This window comes from Galeopterus variegatus, unplaced genomic scaffold (genome assembly GCF_000696425.1).
Source record: "Galeopterus variegatus unplaced genomic scaffold, G_variegatus-3.0.2 Scaffold3367, whole genome shotgun sequence".
Classification (NCBI taxonomy): Eukaryota; Metazoa; Chordata; class Mammalia; order Dermoptera; family Cynocephalidae; genus Galeopterus; species Galeopterus variegatus.
In genome coordinates this window covers 198,771-223,161 of record NW_007729478.1, presented here as the reverse complement: position 1 = coordinate 223,161, position 24,391 = coordinate 198,771, and the positions used below count along the sequence as shown (strand labels likewise).

General features: G+C 44.0%; 1 protein-coding gene across 1 annotated transcript in view; it reads right to left on the bottom strand.

Moving 5' to 3' along the window:
* Positions 1 to 13,834, bottom strand: part of ACER2 (alkaline ceramidase 2) — a 20,854-nt gene extending 7,020 nt beyond the window's left edge. Inside the window, exons 1-3 of the mRNA XM_008584770.1 lie at positions 13,703 to 13,834; positions 3,164 to 3,278; positions 2,298 to 2,439 (exon numbers count right to left, since the gene is read on the bottom strand). Of these exons, the coding sequence (XP_008582992.1) occupies positions 2,298 to 2,439; positions 3,164 to 3,278; positions 13,703 to 13,810 (365 nt within the window). The 5' untranslated portion in view covers positions 13,811 to 13,834. The remainder of the gene's footprint in view (positions 1 to 2,297; positions 2,440 to 3,163; positions 3,279 to 13,702) is intronic.
* Between the last annotated feature and the right edge of the window lie 10,557 nt (positions 13,835 to 24,391).

Sequence of the window (24,391 nt, the reverse complement as noted above, 5' to 3'; positions counted from 1 at the left end):
CAGCACCACACTCTCCCAAGTGTGATCCTGTTGCTGGTCCCCGGTGTGGGCGCGACACTGAGGGTTGTGATCCCGTTACCGGTCAGTAAAAAAAGACAAAAGGGAAAAAAAAAAAAAAACAACCACTTGGAATTTCAACCCAGGACTCCAGAAAGCCATAAACAATAAACAAAACGCTTATTTCCATTTCTTTAATTTCTTACTCAGATTACCTTGAAAGGTCAAATCTAAGAGAAAAGTGGCTCCTCCGCTCTCAACCTAACATACACCAGGCTTCAGGAAAGGCTGAAGGTGACTGGTGGGCACCTTGTGAGACAGGAGGAAGAGCCAAAAGGTCAATGGCTTGTTTTTCAGGCAGAGTCAAAAAGTCCCTGTCCACAAAACCACCTCATGACCCTGCTTTGTGCCTCCCACCTCCACCCCTGCCCTCAGCCCCCTTCCCTGCCTCACAAGGCTTCTCCTGAAGCTGAACAAGGAAACCAAACAAGAAGACTAGGACCTGGAGACAGCCTAAAGCAACCAGCCACATTTAAAGCATGCTTTCTCTGCTGAGCAGCAAGCCTCGCAAGATGGAGAACCCACCAGGAGCGCCCACCTTTTGAGGTGTGCTGTACACATCTCCCTCTCTCTCTCTCTCTCTCTCATTTTTTGATAACTAACCTTCTTGGGGGCATTTGTATCTGCTAGATAATACTCAGAGATAATACTATTTAATTCAAATCCTGCCTCCCAGGACAAAGATTGTACAGCTAATCCCTTTAAAGTATGTTTTCTCCCTACCTCATTTAAAAATAAATTTTTAGTACTAAAAATTAACCTGTGCTCCTTGTAAAAAAAAAAAAGAAAAAAACTTCGACCAGCTATGATTAAAGGTAAAAGCGGAAGTTCCCCTCCACTCCGATGCCCAGGAACAGGCAATGACAGTAGTTTGGTGTCCTCACCCTCCCGGGCATTTTTGTGCACATACAACATCACATACTCAGGGCTGGCCAGTTGCTCAGTGGGTTAGAGCGCAGTGTTATAACACCAAGGTCGAGGGTTTGGATCCCTGTACCGGCCAGCTGCCAAACAAAACAACACAACATATACTCAAAAGGTTTAGTTTATTCACTCTAAAATTAGGATATCTCACACTCAGTTCTATAATGTGCTTTTTGCAACCAGCAATTTTCATAGACAGACACTCCTCCACTTCAGTGCACAGAGAGCAGCCTTGGTCTTTTACAGCTGTGTAGTTCTGCTCCTTTTCACAGTGCCAGAAAAACTGCAATGAATTCTTCCATTTTCCTGCTCTAACTCTTCCCATGGTACACACAGTTTGATTCATTGAATCCATATCTTCAGACTATTTATCTATGTATATATTTTGACAAAACACAGTGTCCTACAGAGAGATATGTGGGTAATGTGTTCTGGTAACATCTCTCATCTTTATCAGGCTAACTCTCCTCTGTTCCTCCAGAGAGTAACAAACCTCATACAGCTCCTGGGAAAGGCTTTCTCTAGCCAGACTCTAAACCAGCACCCCAGGTTCCTGCTATACCCTTACCACCTTCATTTCTCATCATAGCACTTATCACGCTCTAACACTATAGCACTTATTTCGTTTGTTTGTTTGTTGATTTGTAATCTCCCCAACTTCGGTGTAAGCTCATGCTGTTCTGTTTACTGCTCTATCCCACTGCCTAGAAAAATACACAATAAAAAGTAAGTGTTCAAAAATATCTACTGAATGAATAATAACCATATAATCCTAACATAATGGACATTAAAATACATCCCTTCCTGAAATTCTGGGTTTCCAGCTTGGAAATGCGTCTGTGTGTGTGTGTATGTGTGTGTGTTGCCCTCATCAGAAGCAAAAACAACGCAATTTGAAAACTACAGTATCTGTAGCTTCACGAACCAATTCTTAAACTGGTGGAGCTGGATTGGTGGAGGTGAACGAGACTCAAAGAAATATTCTAGCAGGAAATCAAAGGTCTTTGAACTACCATCCAGGAATTTCTCCCTCACTGAAAGTCTGTCCACTCTTGCTCATATCAAACGAGAGATATTTGACTTTTTGTTACTAATGTTATATAAATTCTTCCCCAAGCATTATTAAAATTCCCTCTTTTACCCACCAGTTTATTTATACTGTCAGATCACAAAAATAATCAGTGGACACTAAACAAGTATACGACAAGCTCACCACCGGGCTGAGCTCAATCATGTGCTATTTTTCTTGATATACACATTGCTATATTGGGTACTGCACCTAGAAGCAAAGGGAAAAATGTTCAGCACAAGCCTACCTGTCGTTCCGAAAGATCTTTGGCAGATACCTTCTGGGGAACCACATGGCCAGAGCACACATCAGGACCCAGAGGATGGCAAGTTCATCAAGCATCTGACCCAGGAAGCTGAGGGTTGCGTGGAAGTAGACAGATCCAATTCCTAGAATCAATTACAGCCAATGAATAAGATCACCATAGAAGAATAGACTCAAAAACTCAATACACTGTGAACGATAGCCCTTTCACCAACCGCTATTGCAACCACCAGATCACTTGCACTCTCTGAAAAAAGTAACTGAAGGAAGAAACTCACACCACCCAGGCATGCAGACCTCAAGTCTAGAAAGAGCATCTCAATAGGGCCCAAATATCAGTATATCAGAACTTTAAAAATTCCACAAACACACTCTGTCTTCATCCACCAAGCCCTCATGGGAACAGGCCATAAATAAAAGTCAACGTTCTCTTACTGTTAAGAATTCCCAACCTGCCTGTGGGAGGAAATGGACATTACACAAGTAATTCATAGAACAATGAGGGATCAAACATCTCAATTTTTTTAAACTTAAGTCCATTAGAAACCACAGTCTCACCAGAGTTCAATTGTTTCACATGACGTTCTTCAGACGTTGTCAGACACTGCACTGGCACAACACCATCAGCTATCACACAAAAAAGTCTCAAATGCAATTAAGTGATAGTTACAGCCAACCTTGTTATCAAGCCTGCATTCAAAAGAATCCTCCTTTGGCATCAAGCAAGTGAAAAAGCTTGCTAAGACGTCAGAGCGACTTTGGTTTACAAAACATGTTCAAAGGGGACAGGAAGTATGCAGAATACCATTTCCTCCCTTTCAGTCCATGTTCCCAAACAAATGCACTTACCCACTACAACTAGAAGAGTCCATATTAAGTAGATGCCACTGTTGAAGCAGGTTGCATACTGACGAAACAAGCACATGCAGATGGGCGGTAGAATGAAAAACAAGACGTTGCTGATCTGGGGGGGGGGAATGTAAAACAAAAAGATGAATATTAAGTAAAAGGGCAAGAAATAAAGCAGCTTGTTCAAAATGTGTCCTTTGTAAACTGGGATAATGGCTATACATCTTGTTTAAGCTCTTGCACTTTATCTGATTGCAGATATAAACTGGGAAAATTTTAAACTTCTTTAATGACCATTTAGAGGGCTCCTTTCCCCCTCTTGATTATAGGAGCAGCTAAAATACCTCAATCTATGAAAGCTGCCCAGGCTCCTCTCTTGATTTAAAGACCCAATAATTCTTATTGTTTTTCTGCACAGATTAATTATCAAGCATTCTAGTTTACTTGCACTTACGTTTAAAGATAAGGCCTATGCTAAATAATGGTAAGAAACAGTTTACTGAAGGGGTAAGAAGAACTCGATCGACATGCTCCCAATAATCTTCCTCCAGCCAGGCCAGCCTTTTCTCCTGAGCCCACATGAAGACAGGACTCTTTCTAGTTTCTCCCTTAGTTGCCCTTTGTCAGCTTTCTCACCCTAATCAAAATCTATTTTTAGGGCTGGCCCAGTGGCGCACTGGATAGTGCACCACTTGGGAAGCGTGGCGGCACTCCCGCCCGAGGGTTCGGATCCCACATGCAGACCGGTTCCCGCTCACTGGCTGAGCGAGGCGCAGGAGCAACACCGAGGGTTGCAATCCCGTTGCTGGTCCCCGGTCCGGTCCGGGGGCAACACTGAGGGTTGCGATCCATTGCCGGACACGGAAAACGGTAGAGTGCAGCACTTGGGAGCGTGGCGGCGCTCCCGCCAAGGGTTCGGATCCCATATATAGAGAGACCGGTCTGCTCACTGGTTGAGCGCGGTGCGGGCGCGACACCGAGGTTGTGATCCCGATGCCGGTTGCAATCCCGTTGCAGGTCGTGGTACGGGCGCGACAATGAGGGTTGCGATCCCGTTACTGGTCACAAAAAAAGACAAAAAGGAAAAAAAAAATCTATTTTTAGGTAAAGAACAAATTTATAAGTTCCTTCCCAGCTTCAAAATAATATCATTTTGGGCCGGCCCGTGGCTCACTCGGGAGAGTGTGGTGCTGATAACACCAAGGCCACGGGTTCGGATCCCATATAGGGATGGCCGGTTGCTCACTGGCTGAGCATGGTGCTGATAACACCAAGGCCACGGGTTCGGATCCCATATAGGGATGGCCGGTTGCTCACTGGCTGAGCGAGGCGCAGGAGCAACACCGAGGGTTGCAATCCCGTTGCTGGTCCCCGGTCCGGTCCGGGGGCAACACTGAGGGTTGCGATCCATTGCCGGACACGGAAAAAGACAAAAGACAAAAAAAAAAAAAATCTATTTTTAGGGCCGGCCCGGTGGCACACTCGGTAGAGTGCGGCGCTTGGGAGCGTGGCGGCGCTCCCGCCAAGGGTTCGGATCCCATATATAGAGAGACCGGTCTGCTCGCTGGTTGAGCGCAGTGCGGGCGCGACACCGAGGGTTGTGATCCCATTACCAGTCACGAAAAAAGACAAAAAGGAAAAAGAAAATCTATTTTTAGGTAAAGAACAAATTTATAAGTTCCTTCCCAGCTTCAAAATAATATCATTTTGGGCCAGCCCGTGGCTCACTCGGGAGAGTGTGGTGCTGATAACACCAAGGCCATGGGTTCGGATCCCATATAGGGATGGCCGGTTGCTCACTGGCTGAGCATGGTGCTGACAACACCAAGTCAAGGGTTAAGATCCCCTTACTGGTCATCTATTAAAAATAATAATAGTAATAATAATAATAATAATATCATTTTATGTTGCAGACTTCAGTATGGATTTAAATCTTGATGTTATGTCTCTAAGGGGCATTCAGCTTTTTAAAATTTTAACAATATCTCTTCCTTAATGCAATATCTTCAAAATATTGTCATTTGATTAAAATATCACTAATGTCATATTTTACGCTCTTTTGTTCATACCAAGACTTTGAAGTCCGGTGTAAATTTCACACTCACAGCAAGTCTCTGCTTGGGCTAGCAACATTTCCTGTGCTCAGCAGCCACCTGAGGGAATGACAGCCACACTGGACAGCATAACTCTAGAACCTCATCTCTAATTTTTTTAATTAATTTTTTGTTTGCCTGGTTTTTGGGGTATTTTTTTTAGGCACTCATAGCCAGCTTTTATTTTTTTTCAGAATTTTTTAAATTGTGGTAATATTCATGTACCATAAAAACTAACCATTTTAAACTGTACAATTCAGTGGCATCTGGTACATTGATAATGTGCAACCATCACCTCTGGAACCATCAAGCATTCCAACACTTTTGTCACCCCAGAAAGAAGCCCAACTCCCATTAAGCACTCACTCCCCATTCCTCCCTCCCCCAGCTCCCAGCAACCGTTCATCCTGCTTTTTTCCCCTATGGATTTATCTGTTCTGGATATTTCATAGAAGTAGAATCATACAATATATGTTTGTGTCTGGCTTCTTTAAAGCAATGTTTTTGAGGTTCATCCATGTCCTAGTAGGTATCAGTACTTATTCTTTTTTTCTTTTTTTGGCAGCTGGCCAGTAGGGGATCGGAACCCTTGACCTTGGTGTTACAAGGCTGCACTCTAACCAAACTCATTCCTTTTCATGGCTGAATAATATCCCATTATATGGATACACTACATTTTGTTTATCCATTTATCCATTAATGGTTGCTGGGTGACGTGGTAATTCTATATTTAACTTATTGAGGAACCACCAAACTGTTTTCTGCAGGGGTTTTTCACATTCCCACCAGCAAAACACAAGGATTCTAATTTCTCCACATTCTTGTCAACATTCGTTATATTCTATTTTTCATTTTTAAATTAAGGCCATCCTAGAAAGTATGAAGTGATAAAGAGATAAATGTATAGAGTGAAGGGCTCTTTCTAAGAACCGTGCACACTGAGGAAGTGTGCAGAATGTGAAGACGACAGCCAAGTCCAAAGGAGCAACACCAGTGGGGATGGGGTGGGAGGGGTCCTGGACTAGAAAAAAACATTCAGAGGCAGGTGTAAGGGGTAGAAGTCTGGAAAGCCAAGGGGACAGGGGCTTTCAGAAGGAAGGAGTGGTCACCCACATTGGACAGACAACACAGAAAGGTCACTCAGAGGAGGCCTCAGCGCCACCATGAACTGAACTGAAGGGGACAGGGCAGAAGGGCTTTCCCAGGCCTAAGAAATCACACTGGTGCACAACTAAATAAAACGCGTCAGCAAACCGCGGAAGTTGAGGTGCAGTACAGGTTAAGGATTGGCAACCTCAGGAATGGCAACGCCTGCCTTTGTCACCATCTGGGGACAAGAGGGACTGGGTGTGACACAGTTTTTAGAAAGGGGAGGAAGACAGGATGGAAGAGAAGTAAAACAAGTAAAAGGGGGAGAACAAGATCCTGTCATGGGTGCAATGAGAGCCAGGTTTCTGCCTGTGGTTAAAATCCAGGATGGAAATTTCTAGTGGGGCCACATCATTCTGGAGAAAGGGGTTCCTTTTTCTAGTTGGTCCATTCTGATGCAGATCTTTCTTTCCCAAAAGGAACCCAATGAGCTACTGGTGACTTTGGGTGAGAATATGGATAAATTGAGGTGTCCCAGGTGGCTGGAAGTCCCCAGTCTTGGAAATACAGCCAATTCTCATTTACCAGGAAGCAGGTAAGGAAGGATCAGGACAAGGGTCCAAGTACGGTATAGGCAGTAGCTTTCATTCATTGTTATGATCACAGCCTTGAACATTCAATGAACTCATTTAAAGAATCAGAAATCCTTAAGAGCATCTTTTTAAGAAAGATCTTTAAAAAAATCCCTTGTTTATAAGGCGATATAGTCGAGGCCCAGAAAGGCTCCAAGGCTGGCCATGGTCACAGAGGCAGTCACCCACAGAGCCAGGGCAGCATCCAGCCAGCTGGGCCACCTCGTGCTCCTTCCACGATCCCAAGCTGATCTTCACCTCCAACCCACCACCCACATTCTGAGTTCCTTGGCTTAACTCCTCAATTGGGGTCTAAACATTGTGAACTGCACCACACACAGTGCACATATGACCCGTTACATGATTTAAATACGGCTTTCCTTTTGTTAAACATAGAATTAGAAGAAAAGGAGATGAAGGGAGAGAAGGAGATGAAGGGGGAGCAAGGAAGTGAAAGAGAGAAAGAGAAGAAAGACAGAATTGTCATTCCATAGGTAACTGAAAACCTGATCTCTCTCCCTTCACATACATGAATGTGTTCTCCTTGTAAAAAAGGAAAACATTACAAAGCTAAAGTCCCCTTTCTATCCTCTTCCCCAGAGATAACCACTGTTCTAGATACATAGTCTTCAAGTCATTTTCTTGCATTTACATGAATACATACATATATGTCATATACTGTAATATTATCACTCTGCAGCTTCCTTTCCTCATTCAACAACATGTCTTGCAAACCTTTTCATCTTAGTTAATATAGATTCAGCTCACTTGCTATAAGTGCTGCAGATGGCAGGAGTTTATTTAGGCATTTTCCAGGGGATGGAGCTCCAATTTACATTCCCACCTACAATGCTGGGAAATATAAAGCATTTTGATTTTTATCCCAGTATATCTTTATCGCCTCAAGTCCTCTCAATCTCCTTTGCTTCAGCTAAGTGCAGCTATCTACTACTGCCAAGCTGTCCCCCAAATGGCTCTACCAATTTATTTTACCACCACCCAATGTACACATCAGTCACTTTTAAATGTATTTATATATTATTCACAAAGGCATGACACTGTTTATTAACCTACAGTAAAATTCTAAAACTTCACACATTATTTCTAAATGTACATATTAGAAGCACAATTCTGATACATTTCCCAAATAACACTAAAATCACATATTGCTCCTGCATAGCCCATCTACCAAGGCCTCTCGGCCTCCACCACCCCTTTTAAAGACATCAGTATATGGAAAGGAAAAGATCAAATTAGAGGAAGACTTTCCCCAAGACAAAAAGAGGAAAGAATGCCAAAAGAAATATGGAAAAGCAAATGAGTCGTGGTTAAGACAGATTCAAGGGCTCTATCTCTACTGAGAAATGACACTTCCCCTCAAAAATTGTGTGGAATAGTTGTAGAATAGTTCAGCCAAGGGATGTTTTTTAAAGCCTATTATTAGATTATCCTTTGGAGAATTGGTTTAATGCCTAGAGACAGATATTTTATAACCAAAAGGAAATCACAATTTGAAAATGTATTATTTCCTTTGGAAACTCCTCATTCTATTAAATCCTATGAAATATTTGCTCCAAAATAACCTCATGAACACACTGCAATTTCATCCTGATGCATCTGAATGTGCGTTTTCCCAGAGAGAAGATAAACACTTGGAAAACAACTGGCTGTAAATTTCTGAACAGTAAGTTCATAAACAGCTGATTGCTTACAGTTCTGGTTTCTGTGATAGGCCCACAGTAATTGCCCAGTAAATGCTTAGATAGATAGATAGATAGATAGATAGATAGATAGATAGACAGACAGACAGACAGACATGCTCTATAGATAGTGGGAGGTGGACTTTGTCATATAAAGAGAGCTCTACTTTCCTTATCTTGATGACTGGGGGCTAGTGGGGGGAGGTGACAGATCTGGGCTGATTTTACGCATGTATTTTGCTTCAACATGTTTTTCAGCACCAGTTGATTTCCTTCTGTCTTCCTGAGTCACTGCCCAGCAATGGAGTCCCCAAAGGCCAAGCCCAGTGGTTAAAAGGCAAACCCAACTTTTCTCCAAAGTGGCTAGGACTATGTGACTGTAACTTTGTGACATCACGGTATTTATGTATTGGTTTTCATCCACAGTTCCTGGCTCATGCTGCTCTCTGACCTTCTCCTGTTCACCTTTCATCTACTCCACTTTATTCCTGAGGCAGGAAATTCTCTGACCTACCTTAGGTCGGCAAAGCCCTTGTGGCTACCTGAACTCTCTGGCCCACTCCACTGACTGTAAGTCATAAGACCTTTATTCCGAGAGGGTCCTGCCCCATGCCCAGGAGGAAGGAAGGCTGCACAGAGAGGCCAAGAAGAATCTGAACAGACAGGCCTTGCTGGGTTTCCCCACCCAGTCTGTCAGAGTTAGATCATACCCCTTCTGTCCAATCACATTTCTACATGGTTGTCCATGCTTCAATCATGCCTATCCCATGAAGTCTCCATAAAAGACCTAAGAACACAGTATTCAGGAGCTTCTGGACAGCTGAACTTATCCGTGTGCTGGGAGTGTACAGCATCCCAACTCCAGGGGAAAGGAAGCTCCTCCACTAAGGACCCTTCCAGACCTCCCCCTGTGTATTTCCTCATCTGGCTATTTCTTCGTATCCTTTAAAATGTCCTTTGTAATAAACCAGTTAAGGTAAGTGTTTCTCTGAGTCCTGTGAACTACTCTAGCAAACTAATCAAACCTAAGGAGGAAGTTGTGGCAACACCAATTTATAACTAGTTGGTGAGAAGTTCCACAGGCCTGGGCTTGTGACTAGCCTCTGAGGTGGGGGGCAGTCTTGGGGACTGAACCCTCAGCCTGTGGGATCTGATGCTATCTCCAGGTAAATAGTGCCAGAATTGAATTGGAGGACACGCAGCTGGTGTCCACTGGAGAACTGATTTGCTTGCTTGCTGGTGGGGAGAAATCCCCACATTTGGACACAGCAGTCTGTCTTCTGTGTTGCTTGTTGTGCTGTAAGAGCAGAGGAAAAACACTTTGGTGGTTTTTTTCCTCCAAACAGGGCTTAAAACTTAAAACATAAAAAGGAATTCAACTCAATAAACATGTACAGAGAAGAAACTGTACAAAATGTGAATGAGTAAAAGGCTGTGAGAGAAAATTACGTGTTCTTGGAAGATTTATTTATTTATTTATTTTTCCTTTTTGTCTTTTTTCGTGACCGGCAACAGATCGCAACCCTCAGTGTCGCGCCCGTACCGGACCGGGACCGGCAACGGGATCGCAACCCTCGGTGTTACGCCCGCACCTCGCTCAGCCAGTGAGCGGCCGGTCTGTATGTGGGATCCGAACCCTTGGCGGGAGCGCCGCCGCACTCTCAAGTGGCGCACTGTAGCAGTGCACCACCGGGCCGGCCCAGAAGATTTATTTGAACTTGGCTGAAGCAAAGGATAAGAACAAGATTTGAGGCAAGATGATTTGCATAGCCCAAAAGAAATGTTTGTACACCCAAACATTGTCAGTGGAAGTTAAATCAGTGTACTCTCTTTGGTGGGACATTTAGCAATAATTATCAGCATGTAAAGTGAATATTTTGCCTGACATGGCAATTCCCCATCTAGGACTAGCACTTGCAAAAATATATCCAGATACATGTATAAAGATATTCACTGAAGCACTGTTCAAAAACCAAAATGAAAACAGTGAAACAAACAGAAACTGCCCTAAATGTCCACAACTAAGGAGTTGGCTTGTTAAATTAATTATGGTCAATCCATTAAATGTAGTACTGTATAGACAATGTAAAGAGGGAGGCAGCTCTATATGAGCCAATATGGGACTATCTCCAAGACGTATTAAGTGAAAAAAGCAAGGTGCAGAAGAGTTTGGGTATGATCTCAGTTGAGTTGAAAAAACTTTGAGTGTGTATGTATACAAAATACATACATATTTTATACACACACACAAATGCACATGCTTTCTACATACCTAGAAAATGTCTGGAAAGGGTATTTCTCCCTTTATAACTTCCACACTCTAATTTTTTAGTACGATTATGTTTTTACTTCTACAATAAACAACAATAATGAAAAACTACGTTAAACAAACTTTTTTTATATATCAAATATCATGAGTTTTATCCTATAGACAAAATGGTCCCAATATAGGAGTTTTAAGGTAAAGAACAACTGAATAATAAATACTTATTCTATGCCAAATAAATAAATCTAAATAAGTTACAGTGGCACTTAGATCTTCAAGAGAACTATTTTGGTAGAGTCAAATGGACCAAGTTCTGACTCCAGCTCTGTCATTTTCTTGACCTCAGCAAGTTACATAGACTACTTAGGCCCCAATTTCCTCCTTTATCAAATACATGTAATAAATAGCACCCACTGCCTAGGGTAAGTATAGAATAGCCAGCAGAGCTTCGACCTACAGCAAACAATGAATGATAGCCAGTAGTAAGTGAAGTTGTAGTAGTGATGTGCTACCCCTGAAACCCATTAAGAAGGTTCTAGATCCCTCTCCCAGTCCTCTCCTGATTTAACATCATCAATTCCTTTAACTTTTTCTCAAAATTGCTAATGATAATTAGCTTCTTATAAAATGGATAATTAGACCTGCTACTTATTATGAAGATTTAAGATGTTTATCACCAAGTGATAGTTCACTGTCTTCCTTAATATAGGAGTAAAATAAGCACTGGTATGTCCTGTGATAAGCATCAGAAGATAAGTAGGGCGGTGGGAACAGAGGGGAAGAAATGGTTCTTGCTAAATTCTTTGGACCTACACTCAACAAGATTAGGTGACCAACTACTTCTCTAAGACCTTAAGCTCTCCGCTTTGCCAAAGCAAATTTTGTGGTTTACGAGCATTCCAAGGAATAAGGTTTGTCAGATGGACCAGCTGAGCTAATCAGCCACAGACTCTGCAGTTGAAGATCAACAGTTCATTTCTAAAAAAGACTTTGGCACTCACCACATAACAGCTCCAATGGGACTAGATTAACAGCAAAGATAAAATAAACTCTCCCCTCATCCAGCACTCTAGGGCTTTGCAAAGCAGGCTCAGAGCAGTGATACACTAGCTTTTTTGGCCCAAATAACTAGAACTGACGCTCTCTGCGAGCCTCAGACTTCACAGATAATTACCTTGATAGGTGTCACCAGCCTGTCTCTCTGCGAGCCTCAGACTTCACAGATAATTACCTTGATAGGTGTCACCAGGCTGTCATTTCTACTTTAACGCTGGTGAAATCCTTAGTATTTCATTGCATTTTCCACTTACAAATGGAGAAGATGAGTTACCCCTGGTATTTCTCCTAGTTGAAAGTACCCAGCACCGCTCCAGCCCACCTTCTTGTGCACCTGTCCATATCTGATAGCATACTCTATGAGGCTGTACAATAGGTAAGGTGCAGCCACCTCAACTAACTTCATCTTTTACACTATCCTATGGCCAGATTTTCTTGAGGAACTAGCCTGGGTGTGAAAAAGAAGGAGTATTTGTGTGGAGGGCAGCCATGGGTTTCAGCACTGAGGGGAGGGAGAGTGTAGACTTCTGGATTGTGGCCCCAGCCATGCCAGAAATGTGAGCATGAACCCAGTTTTCTCATCATATGAATAAAAGGACAGGGACTTGATCATCTGAGATCCCTACAGGCAATATGCACCTGTCTCCTGCCAAGGATGTTCTCTCCAATAAATCCAAAGGGAAAAATCCTAAGTAACCTCAAATTCACAGTAACTCGAACCAGGAGTTCCTGTTTTTCATGTCTGGGCAATGAAAAGATAAGCCACAGAAACGACCATGCAAAGTCTTACATGCAGTACCAGAATCTCCAGCCATGGACACAGTGAAAGACGCATTTCCTCTCCCAACTGCAACCTTTCCTCCCACAAGGATTCTGCAGTGGGGAAGTTTCTGCTTGCCCATATCTAGGGCAAGTCCAGAAAACCAGCACATTATCACTCCCAGACTTCCCTTTCACTCCCCAGACTGAAGAACTGGAGAGAGCACAGGCCTGGGGGAGGTGAATGTGGGGCTGGCATGAGACTAGACATCAAAGGCAAGAAAAAAAGGACCGGGGGTGAGCGGCTTAGCTCACTTGGGAGACTGTGGTGTTGGTAACACCAAGGTCACGGGTTCGGATCCCCGTACCTGCCAGTCGCTGAAAAGAAAAAAAGAACTAGTAGTAATTAACTTGACTCGAGTCATAAATAACTCAACCACTATCGGTACATTCTTGGGGTGGGGCGAGTCAGCGTAATGGGGTGGGATGGGGTTTCACCGCTGCTCCCCCCCTACCCCCCCAGTACTCCAAGAGCAGGTATTCAGGGCAAAAACGCACAATGCGACCCAAGTGCGTCACGCCACAGAAATCCTAGGGGAGGAAAGTAGTTGTCCCGGCGGGTTCACCGCCCCCAAGTGACTCAAACTGGGAGAACGGGCTGACATAGACCCCTGGCTCCGGGACGAGTGGGGACAAACAATAGGGTCAACAGAAGGAAATGACAGAAGGAGCATGAGCCTGAGCCCAGATGTCAGGAGTAGGGACAGGAGCGGAGGACAGATGGAAAACTGAAAGGAGCGCGCAGAGGAGGGGGCGTGGAACGACTCTGGTCCCGGAGAGGGAACACCCCAGATACACGCAGGGACCCACGTCCAGCCTCCAGGCGCTGCGGCGCATGGGGTCAGCCCCCTCCCGCCTGCCATCCCCGCTCCCGCGACCCGCACCGTGTTGTAGAACTCGGCGATGGCAGGAACGATGGTGTAGTTGTCCTCGCACCAGTCCACCTCCGAGCTGCCAGCTCGCAGCTGGTCCCACCAGTGCGGGGCGCCCATGGCCGCTCTGGGGCATTGAAGCAGCTGCTCCTGAGCCGAGAAGAGCCTGGAGCTGTAGCTGGAGGCAAAATTCCGGCGACGGCGGCTTTATGGAGCAGCGGGTACCCGCCGGATGTGGCGCCTCCCCAGACCGCCTCCCCTTGCGCTGCTCCGCCTGCTGGACGTGACCACTCACAGGCCCCTCCCCTGGCTCCGCCTCTGAGGGGCGGGCAGCGCTCCGGCCACGCCCAACCTGGGGCGGGGTCCGCGGAGGAGGAGGGGTCCGGGGGGCGCCCGGAGGTAGGGACACGGCTTCCGACGCCTGAGGACTCCCCTGCTCCGAGCAGGTGGCAAAGGCCTTGATGTTTCTGCCTAAGCCTGCCCACGCCCACCTCCCAGCTCAGACTCGCAGGCGCCCCCGGATTGTGCCAAGATCGCCAGAGCTCGCTCTGGCAAAAATGAAAAATAAACCCAGAAGGACCCAGACCCCTTTGGACTCCGGCGGAGCTTTCACCGATTTGGCTGCGCCGCGCGTGGGACGCCCGTGCTCACGCAGGAGAAATGCCTTCGGTCCTTCCGAAGCCGAGCGCTATTTGTTTGACAGCACTCGCTGCTGTCGCTGGAGCAGGAAGACCTTATCATGCTGCAGGGGCAAGCTCGGCGACCTTCCCATGCAGCCTGGGCCGCCCACTCTCCAGTGGGGCACTTTTGCAATTTCGAGTGCTTTCCTGCCCTCCCTCCCCTAGACTCAGCGTTAGGCTTTAATCTAGACTTCGATAATGGGGGCTTGGGCATAGGGTCAAACTTCAGCCATCCCAACCCACAGAGGACACCACATCACGACTACCACCTGGCCAACCATGTTCATGAAACGCCATCCAGTGCAAAATGCATCAGGATTTCAGAGATGCTGCACTACAAAACAGGTTTTAATGTTTGATGTTTCAGCATCAGTGAAATATAAATTCACTGAATATAATTCGTCCTTCTCTCCAAGTCTTGCTAAGGGAATGATGGGAGGTCTCCACATTATCAGTGACAATTCTGGTTTAAAATCAAAGTCAACCACCTTGGTTCTTTCATATTACAGCTGCACAGAGACAGTGCTCCAGCTGCAAGGCCATCACTGAGTCGCACAGAGGACACAAGTTACAGACCTCCAAAGACACCAATGTTGGTCTTCTTGCAACTGTGTTCAATTTTTTTTTTTTTTTTTGATGTTTCATCGATTTTCCCCATTGTTAACATTTTTTCAATAAATATGTTATTTAACATTGGGGACTATCATTAGGTAATTAATTTTGAAGTTGATTTATATGATTCCTTAGCAACTACTCAATGGTTTAATAAGAAATTCTGATATCTACTGTAAAGTTTGTTGATAGGGGGTGGGATGTGGTGACAGCAGGGAACAGAGCTTAGATGTGCTGATGCTTAGAGTGCTTTTGGTCTAAATATGAGTCAGTGCTATAGATCCATGAGAGAGTAGGTTTTGAGAATTGCCCTTGCAAGGAAATTAGAATGCCACAATCTGTTTTTATATAGTGTGTAACAATGTTTATTTGATCTTAGTAAATATCCAGTTCAACTGGTTCCACCAGTGGAAATTATCAAGTCACAAGTCTTCATTAGAAAAATAAAAAATGCAGGCACCTGTGTAAATGAAGCAAGAAGTGCCTGATCAAGGATGAAATATTCTGTATTTTTTTGTTTGATCAGTTTTTCACTGTGATCTTGCCAGAGTTCCATTGTTTAGGCCAGTGATTCTTAAGTCCAGACCAGCAGCATCAGCATCACCTGGGAATTTTTAGAAATGCAGATCATCCAGGCCGGCCCGTGGCTCACTCAGTAGAGTGCGGTGCTGATAACAACAAGGCCACAGGTTAGGATCCTATATAGGGATGGCCGGTTGGCTCACTGGCTGAGCGTAGTGCTGAAAACACCAAGCCAAGGGTTGAGATCCCCTTACCGGTCATCTTTAAAAAAAGAAAAGAAAAGAAATGCAGATAGTCCAGTCCCCAACCCAGACCTATTGAATCAGAAACTTTGCTGGGGAGGCCAGCAACCTCTGGCTTAGCAAGCCCTACAGTGATTCTGATCACGCTCATGTTGGAGAACCACCGTTTTACCAATGTGTGATGGGGCAAAAATTCACTGTGGACTGTACACTTTGCTTCCTTGAGAAATCAAATCCAAGCCAAGACTGCTGCTGCCACCAAAGAAAGGAAGAAGATAGCGGCCCAGTAGAGGAAGTCATCCTTTCCTTGGGCTCATCATCAGGAAACCAGGGGCTCAGAGTCTTCCCTGCTCCCCTTCAGGTAGGAGGGAAACCTGAGAAGCTGAGAAGAATGTGTTTGTTTTTTCCAGATCTGAGACTGTCTCCAGGCTCAGAATTGTAGGAAGGAGCTGTGGGAAGCAGGTCCTAGCCTGGGAAACAAGACTGTAGCTGCTACAGGAAGGTACCCATGTTTGCTGTGCCAGGTGCCTTCTACGGGTTTACTGACAGGCCATCAGTGGCCACTTCCTGCTGTTGTCATTAGGCCTCTGTTTAGAAGTCCCTCTCTCCTTTCTCTAATGTGCACTGAAAAACCACAAACCGCGTTTAAGATTCGGTGTATAATAAAAGTAAGTAGTTTCTGATTGGAAGGCTGAAGTTTTGTCTGTGCCTGAAGAGGATGGAATTTGTTTACATGAGTTTTGATTGCTGCTTCTGGATAGATGAGGCATTACTTTGTTAACTATAGCTTGCAAAGTTGTAACAAGCAATTTTTGAGCATCTGCTTTGTGCAAGGATCCATATTAACTGTTGAATAACATAAAGACCAATAAAATATTACTCTTGGTCTCATGGAGCTTAGTCTAGTAGAGGCACACAAACCATTAGAGCACAACATGATAACTGCTAAAATGGAGCACATAAAATGTGGAAGCAGAGGGATCAGTGCCCACGTCCACTCTGAGAGTCATTGGAAGCTCAGCAGAGGAGGAAGCCTCAGAGCTGAGATTTACAAGATGAATAGGATTTTATCAGGCAGAGCACTGAGGGGAGGGAATTCAACAGAAAGAACAACATAGGGAAAGGACAGAGGTCTGGGAAAGCATAAACATTCAGGAAACTTCATAAGGGTAGGCTGACCTGAAAGACTAATAGATGATATGAAAAGAGTAAGTCTTTCAGAAGCAGACCTTGATGGCAAAAGGATAAATTAGATGTCAAAAACTACTGGTAAGTTCTTTCAATAATCCAGAGGAGGATGACTTGGGCATGACTAAGGCATTCAATCAATTACATATAATTATTGAACACTGCCATATGCCAGACATTCTTCTAGGTGCCAGGGATCAAATGGTGAGCAGAATAGATACTGTCTCTGCTCTCATAGAGCTTGCAGTCTAGTGGAAACATCAGAAATTAAATAAGTGCATAAATAATTGCAATTGTACCATGTGTCATGAAGAAGCACAAGTACCACGACAGCTGATAGCGGTAGGTATGACCTATTCTGACAGTATCAGGAAAACTTTCCTGAGGAAGTGGATTCTAAGCTGAAAGAAGTAAACTTTAAGGCAGGGGTAAAAGAAATTGAAATAAAGGATGCAACTGAGATATGAAATGGGATAGATGGTACGATGGATTCCAGATACTTGAACATACTTTCCCAACCCATTGACATGGGACTTGGTCATGTCATTTGCTATGGCCAATGGAATGTGCATGGAATTGATTTGCACCATGACTGAACAGAGGCTTTAAAAGCTATTCCTAGTTTTACCATTCTTTTTTTCCTCTGCTATATCCCAAATTGGGGCTGTTCTTCAACCTGGATCCTGGAATGAAGGAGACACATAGAGCAGATCAGTGCTGTGGTCAACCCACAGCCAACATATAACCTGAACAAAAAATAAAACTATGTGTTGCAAACCACTGAGATTTGGGGGGATTTATTCTTACCATAGCATAATCTAATGAAAACTGGCAAATACAGAAGGAGAATTAATAAAGGTAAACTACTAATTAGAGGTGGGACATGAAAGAGTGGAAAAAAATAGAAGACAACTTCAAATGATCTAATCAAGTGATCAGAAGATAGGTTACGAATGGGAAAAAACAAAAAAAAAAAAACCCACAAACTGTTTTTCTGTTCTCTTATACCACAACAATCAACACAGAAAACTTCTGTGACCAAATGTATGTGGGGTTCCCCACCACCACCACGCAAGCAATTATCTAGGAAACACCAGCTGGGTGTTCTCCAATTAGATTTAATTCCAACACTATTTGCCTGGAGATAGTGTCAAATCCCAGACGTTGAGAGTTCAGTCCACAAGACTGCTCCCGACACACTTCAGATGCCAGTCACAAGCCCAAGCAGGCCTCTGGAACACCTAACCGACCAGCTTTAAATCGAGGTCCCCATGACCCCTACCTCAGATTTGATTGACTTGCTGAGCAGCTCACAGTACTCAGGGAAGACATTTACTGGTTTATTATAAAGGAGATATATATACATTTATATATAGATATAGATATACAGATATAGATTTTTTTTTTTTTTTTTTTTTTTTTTTGCGGCTGGCCGGTATGGGGATCCGAACCCTTGACCTTGGTGTCACAAGGCTGTGTTGTAACCATCTGAGTTAACCAGCCAGCCCCCATAAAGGATATTTTAAAGGATACAGGTGAAGAGATGCACAGGGTGAGGTATGGGGGAGGGGTGCAGAGCTTCCATGCCCTCCACAGGCATGCCACCCTTCAGGAACCTCTGTGTTCAGCTATTCAGGAGTTCTCTGAACCCAGGCCTTTTGGGTTTTTATGGAAGCTTCATTACATAGGCATGATTGACGAAATCATTGGCCATTGGTGATCAACTCAACCTTCAGCCCCTTTTACCTCCCCGGAGGTTGGGGGCTGGGACTGAAAGCCCTAACCCTCTAATGCTGCCTTGGTCTTGCCAGTGGCCACCCTCTATCCTGAAGCTACCTAGGGGCTACCTACTCATTAGCACACAAAATGACACTACTTTGAAGATACTAAGGATTTTAGGAATTGTATCAGGAGACAGTCACAGCAACGAAGAACAAATATATATTTCACAATATCAGTTACTAACCCAAAAGGGAAGCTAGGAGGGCAAATAGTGCTTTAAATTTTGACTTGTTGAGCTAAAGGTGCATGATGAATATTTGGGAAGACATATTCTCCTGGCAACTGAAAAGGCAAGTTATGAGACCAAGGACACGTCAGGATTAAAGAGTCGGCTGGCCAGTTAGCTCAGTTGGTTAGAACGTGGTACTGAACACCAAGGTCCAGGGTTTGACCCCTGTACCAGCCAGCTGCCAAGGGGGAAAAAAAAGGATCGGAGAGTAAGATTTGTGAATCAAGAGGATAGACAGGATACCTGAAAGCCGTCATAGGAAAAGAGAAGTAGGGGATGAGAAGTAGATGAAAAGTAGGGGATGAGAAGTAGGGAAAAGAGAAGTAGATGGCATCTCCTTAGGCATGCTTAATTCACAGAGGCTGAGTTACCCACAGCCACAAGTCCCGGCTGGTGGGAGCAGTTAGAGAGGTGTAGAAAGGAACAGATGGCCCAGTCTGAGAAATGAGGGGTGCACCACCACCAGCAGGCTTGCCAAAAAAAAAAAAAAGAACCTAAACCAGATCAGGACTCTAGCTCTCACTACCAGTTTACAGGAGAAGAATCACCTGGGGATCTTGTTAAATGTTAAAAACGCAGATTCTGATTCAGTAGGTCTTGAGTGGGGTCCAAGATTCTGCATTTCTAACTAACTCCCAGGTGAAACGGATGCTGCTGGTCTGTGGACCATATTTTAGGAGCAAGGCTACAGGGAACAGAATGACAACATGGAGATACAACCAATACAATCCAGATTATGTGAAACTACGACAACCAATTTCTTAAAACAAAACAAAAGATGGGCAGGAAACCTATAGATTAAAAGAGACATGAGAGACATAACCAATTGCAATGTGTAGCCTTATTTAGATCCTAAATCAGAGTATAAAAATAATACATTTAGAACAACTGTGGAAATGTGAGCACTGGATATTTGATGATATTAGAGAATTACTGTTGATTTGGAAGTGATGTGATGATCGTATTACGATTATGTTTTAAAAGGTGAGGCTTCAAAAGGCTGCACACTGTATGATTCCATTTTTATGACATTCTAGAAAAGATTAAACTATAGGAATAGAAAACAGATTTGTAGTTGCCAGGGGATAGGAGAAGGAATTCACTGCAAAGGGGGATGGGAGAATTCTGGAAAGTGACAGAGCTGTTCTATGTCCTGATTGTGATGGTTACATGAAAAGGGTAACTTTTACTGCATGTAAATTATACCTCAATAACCCTGACCAAAACCAAAAATAAACAAAAAAGAAGAGTTGTTTAGAGAAACACACTGAAATATTTACAAAGTATATCTAAGATTTGCTCTGAAATAATGGGAGACAGTATTGATTTGCGGGTACAGATGGAACAACATTGGTCTCAAATGGATAATTGTTGAAACTGGGTGCTAAACACTTTAGTCTCTCTACTTTGTATGTGTTTAAAATTTTTCATACTGAAGTTTTTTAAAACCAAAGGCGCAAAGGACTTCATGAAGTTGGCTGTCTCCACAAGCACACATATAGCCGAGAGCCATAGAAATTTGAGTTGGTGAGTGAGTGCTGAGGACTTGGCCTTTAGAAGCGGCTGCCCTTAATAAAGCAGTTCTGGTCCAACCTGTGGTTGTTACCTTTCCTCTTCATTCCAGAGAGCACAGGACTGGCAACAGGAGGTTACCCCTGTCTAAAGAAACAAAGAGCAAACAGCCTCTCTGAGAGGGTACCCACTCCCTCTCTTCGTGAGAAGGTCCTTGCACCCAGGAGGCTTTGGTAAACAAGCTGACTATCAGCAGCCTGGGTGGGTTCCAGGTGGTGCTATGGCCACAGACCCTCTAGAACCAGGAAGCTAGAAAGGTCAGGGAATGGTCAGTGCCACACTTACAATCCAGGGGTCCTCGTGGGGATAGGCTGTGATGGAGTCGGCAATGCACATCAGAGACTACCTATCACACCTACTGATGGGCTGTGTCTCAAAGGCCTGGAGACTCAGTGCTTCCCTTACCCTGCCTTGCCTTCAAGCTTCTCAAAGACCAAGAAACACCTTGGGAAATGGAGGTGGCACTGAAGAAGGAAGTAAACAGAAAGGAGGCCAAGTTGGCGTAAAGTATGAGTAAGAGCAGATGTATTAGTCCGTTTCCATTGCTTATAACAAAATACTTGGAACTGGGTAATATACAAAGACAATGAAGGGATGAGCCCATGGCGCACTCAGGAGAGTGCGGTGCTGGGAGTGCAGCAGAGCTCCCGCCGCGGGTTCGGATCCTATATAGGGATGACCGGTGCGCTCACAGCACTCACTGGCTGAGTGCGGTGCGGCAGGTCTCAAAAAGGACAAAAAAAAAAAAAGAACAAAGACAATGAAATTTATTGCTTATAGTTTCTGAGGCTGGGAAGTCCAAAGTCCATCTAGTGGTTGCGATAGTGATGCAGGGGTCTCACATTGCAAGATGATGGAAGCAGAGAACAGAGAGTGAGCGAGAGGGAGAGAACCTCTCATTTACTCTCTTGTTAAAGCCCTTGGAACCACACCCCTGAACACCATTTTTAATCCATTCACTACTGCATGGTCCTACAGTCCAACCACTCCTCAAGGCTCCACCTTTCAATTACCATAATAGGATTTTCCACCTTCTTAACAGTCACAGTGAGGACTAAGTTTCTAATACATAAAACCTGGGGTACACAATTCAAGCTTCAATGAGTTTTGGGGGGACATAATTCAATACACTACAGTTGATGACATTTATTCGGTGGAAAAGGAAGGTACATAGATTGGGCAGGAGCTTGAAGAATTGTGAGACGTTCCTTTGGGATAGGAGAGTCTCAAGCAAATTTAAGCCTAAAGAAAAGAAGCTTGAGTAGAAACATTTAAAATGTAAGAAAGGCGGCAGGGGGGGGGGTAATTAACAACATTAGATTCTGAAGGAGACGGGAGGAAATCGAATCAAAAAATCAAAATATTTCACTTGTCTGGAGAGAAGTGATGTCATGGAGTAGACATGTATTGTCTTGTCTATCCCAGCATCCCCTGCTTTTCTGAGACCTTCTGCTACTTCTTCCATGGGGAAGGCCCACCTCTCACCTTCTCCCCACCCCTGACTCCATTCAGATGGTTACCATAGGAACAGCCATGGTAATACACTGTGGTTAGAGTTCATTGGTCTGGAGTGGGTCTTGATTGAAGCTGGCTAATCAAACTGCTTCAGTGGGCATTTGGAATCAGAACCAAGCTCTTCAAGTTCCACCGGTTGCCTGATGAAAGGGAGATGTAAACCTGGGCACTTTTGATGGCCTCTCCCACCAGACGGAGACAGGCGCAGGCAGAATTGGTTAACAAAGGGTGAAAATAATTAGACACTCCCAAAGAGAGTTGTATAGACAGCAATAGTCCAGATAGGAAAAGTCCCTGGTTCCAGCTATGCTCGGGAATCCAGCCACATACAAAGGTTCCCAAGATACCCCAGGACCATTATAGTAAAGTCACATTTTTGTCTAAGCTAGTTTGAGTTGGGTTTCTGGGATTTAAAACCAAGTATCCTAACAGAACTCTATGCTGGACACATTCTGAGGATGAGAGAAGATGAAGCAGTTCACACTTCTGAAAGAAATGGGAAAAAACGTTGTCTACTGAACATCAGAGACACAAGTATGAAGACAAGGCCGTGAAGACAGTGGAAAAGAATGGGACCATGAGATCACCCTTTTGTACTCAATTCTCTAATCATTATAACTGTCAGAGGTAAGGATTTGAAATGTAGTATGTTCGGGTGGTGGCAGTCATTGCCAGGAAAGTTCCAGGCTAGCCACCAAGGAGAGAGACAGATCTTCTATCTTTCTCATTAGCAATGCAGCCTGGGAACAAATGATGCAGTAGTTAGGGGACGACTGATGCTCCTCTGAGGTGTGAAAATTTTAAGACATTTCATCCTATAAATATTTGTCAGTTCTTAAAATGGACACACCACAGGGCTGGCCCGTGGCTCACTGGGAGAGTGTGGTGCTGATAACACCAAGGCCACGGGTTCAGATCCCATATAGGGATGGCCAGGTAGCTCACTTGGGAGAGCGTGGTGCTGACAATATCAAGTCAAGGGTTAAGATCCCCTTACTGGTCATCTTTTTTTAAAAAAAAGGACACACCACAAGGACTATTTCTCCTCACGTGAAAAAGCATGTTGAATGGAACTTTGACAGGATTTGAAGTAACATTTTTAGAGAACAATTTGATCATCTCCTTGCACATACCAAGTAACTACAAACAAATCATAGATTTTCAAAGTTCCCACCTTGTTGGTCAGTAAATTAGGAAAAGTACATGGGGACCCAGCTGTCTCTGAGCCACAGCTCTCTCTGCCCTCTTCTGTGGTGCTCCTGAGTTCTGCATGGTTCCTTCTGGAAAATGAGCTTCACCAGATGAATCCCACTCTCCTCTTCCACCTATGGAAGAAACTGCTGGGACCCCAGGGCTAATTGTTGCCAGAATCACCATCTGAGCTTGTCAGGCCTAGAAGGGTCTACCCCATCCTCCAGCTAGACATGCCTTTAGTTCTTCTAAAGGGATTAGACCATTTGCATGATCGGGGTGTCTATAATTTTGTCATTTCAAAAATGTTTTATTAACAGAATCATACACAGTGTAACCTTTGGGAATTGGCTTTGTTCACTAAGCACAATTCTCTGGAGATTTGTTCAGATCTTTGCATATATCAATAGTTATTCCTTTTTATTGCTGAGTAGTGTTCCATTGCATGGGTGTGCCACAGTTTGTTTAACCGTTTATCCATTGAAGGATAGCTGGGGTTTTCTCCATATTTTGACTATTACGACAAAAGCTGATATCAACATTCATGTACAGAGGCCGGCCTGTGGCTCACTCGGTAGAGTGCGGTGCTGATAACACCAAGGCCACGGGTTCCGATCCTATATAGGGATGGCCGGTTGGCTAACTGGCTGAGCGTGGTGCTGACAACACCAAGCCAAGGGCTGAAATCCCCTTACCGGTCATCTTTTAAAAAAAAAAAAAAAATTCATGTACAGGTATTTGGTAAATGTAAGTCATCATTTCTCTACAATAAATGCCCAGGTGTGCAATTGCTAGGTCATATGGTAATTCCATGTTTAGTTTTTTAAGATACTGCCAAACTCTCCCAGAGTGACTATCCCATTTTACATTCCTACTGGCAACCTATGAGTGAGCCCGTTTCCCCACATCCTCAGCATTTTGGCATTGTACTATTTTTACTTTAGCATTCTTATAGTTGTATAGTAATCTCGCTGTGCTTTTAATATACATTTTCCTAGTGGTTAATGATGTTGAATATCTTTTCATGTGCTTATTTGCCTTCTGCATATCTCCTTCAGTGAAATGTCTCTTCATATCTTTTGCCCATGTTCTAATCGGATTGCTTGTTTTTTTAAGAATAAGAAAAAAATATTTTATTTTGCCTTCATTTATTCATTCCATAACACTC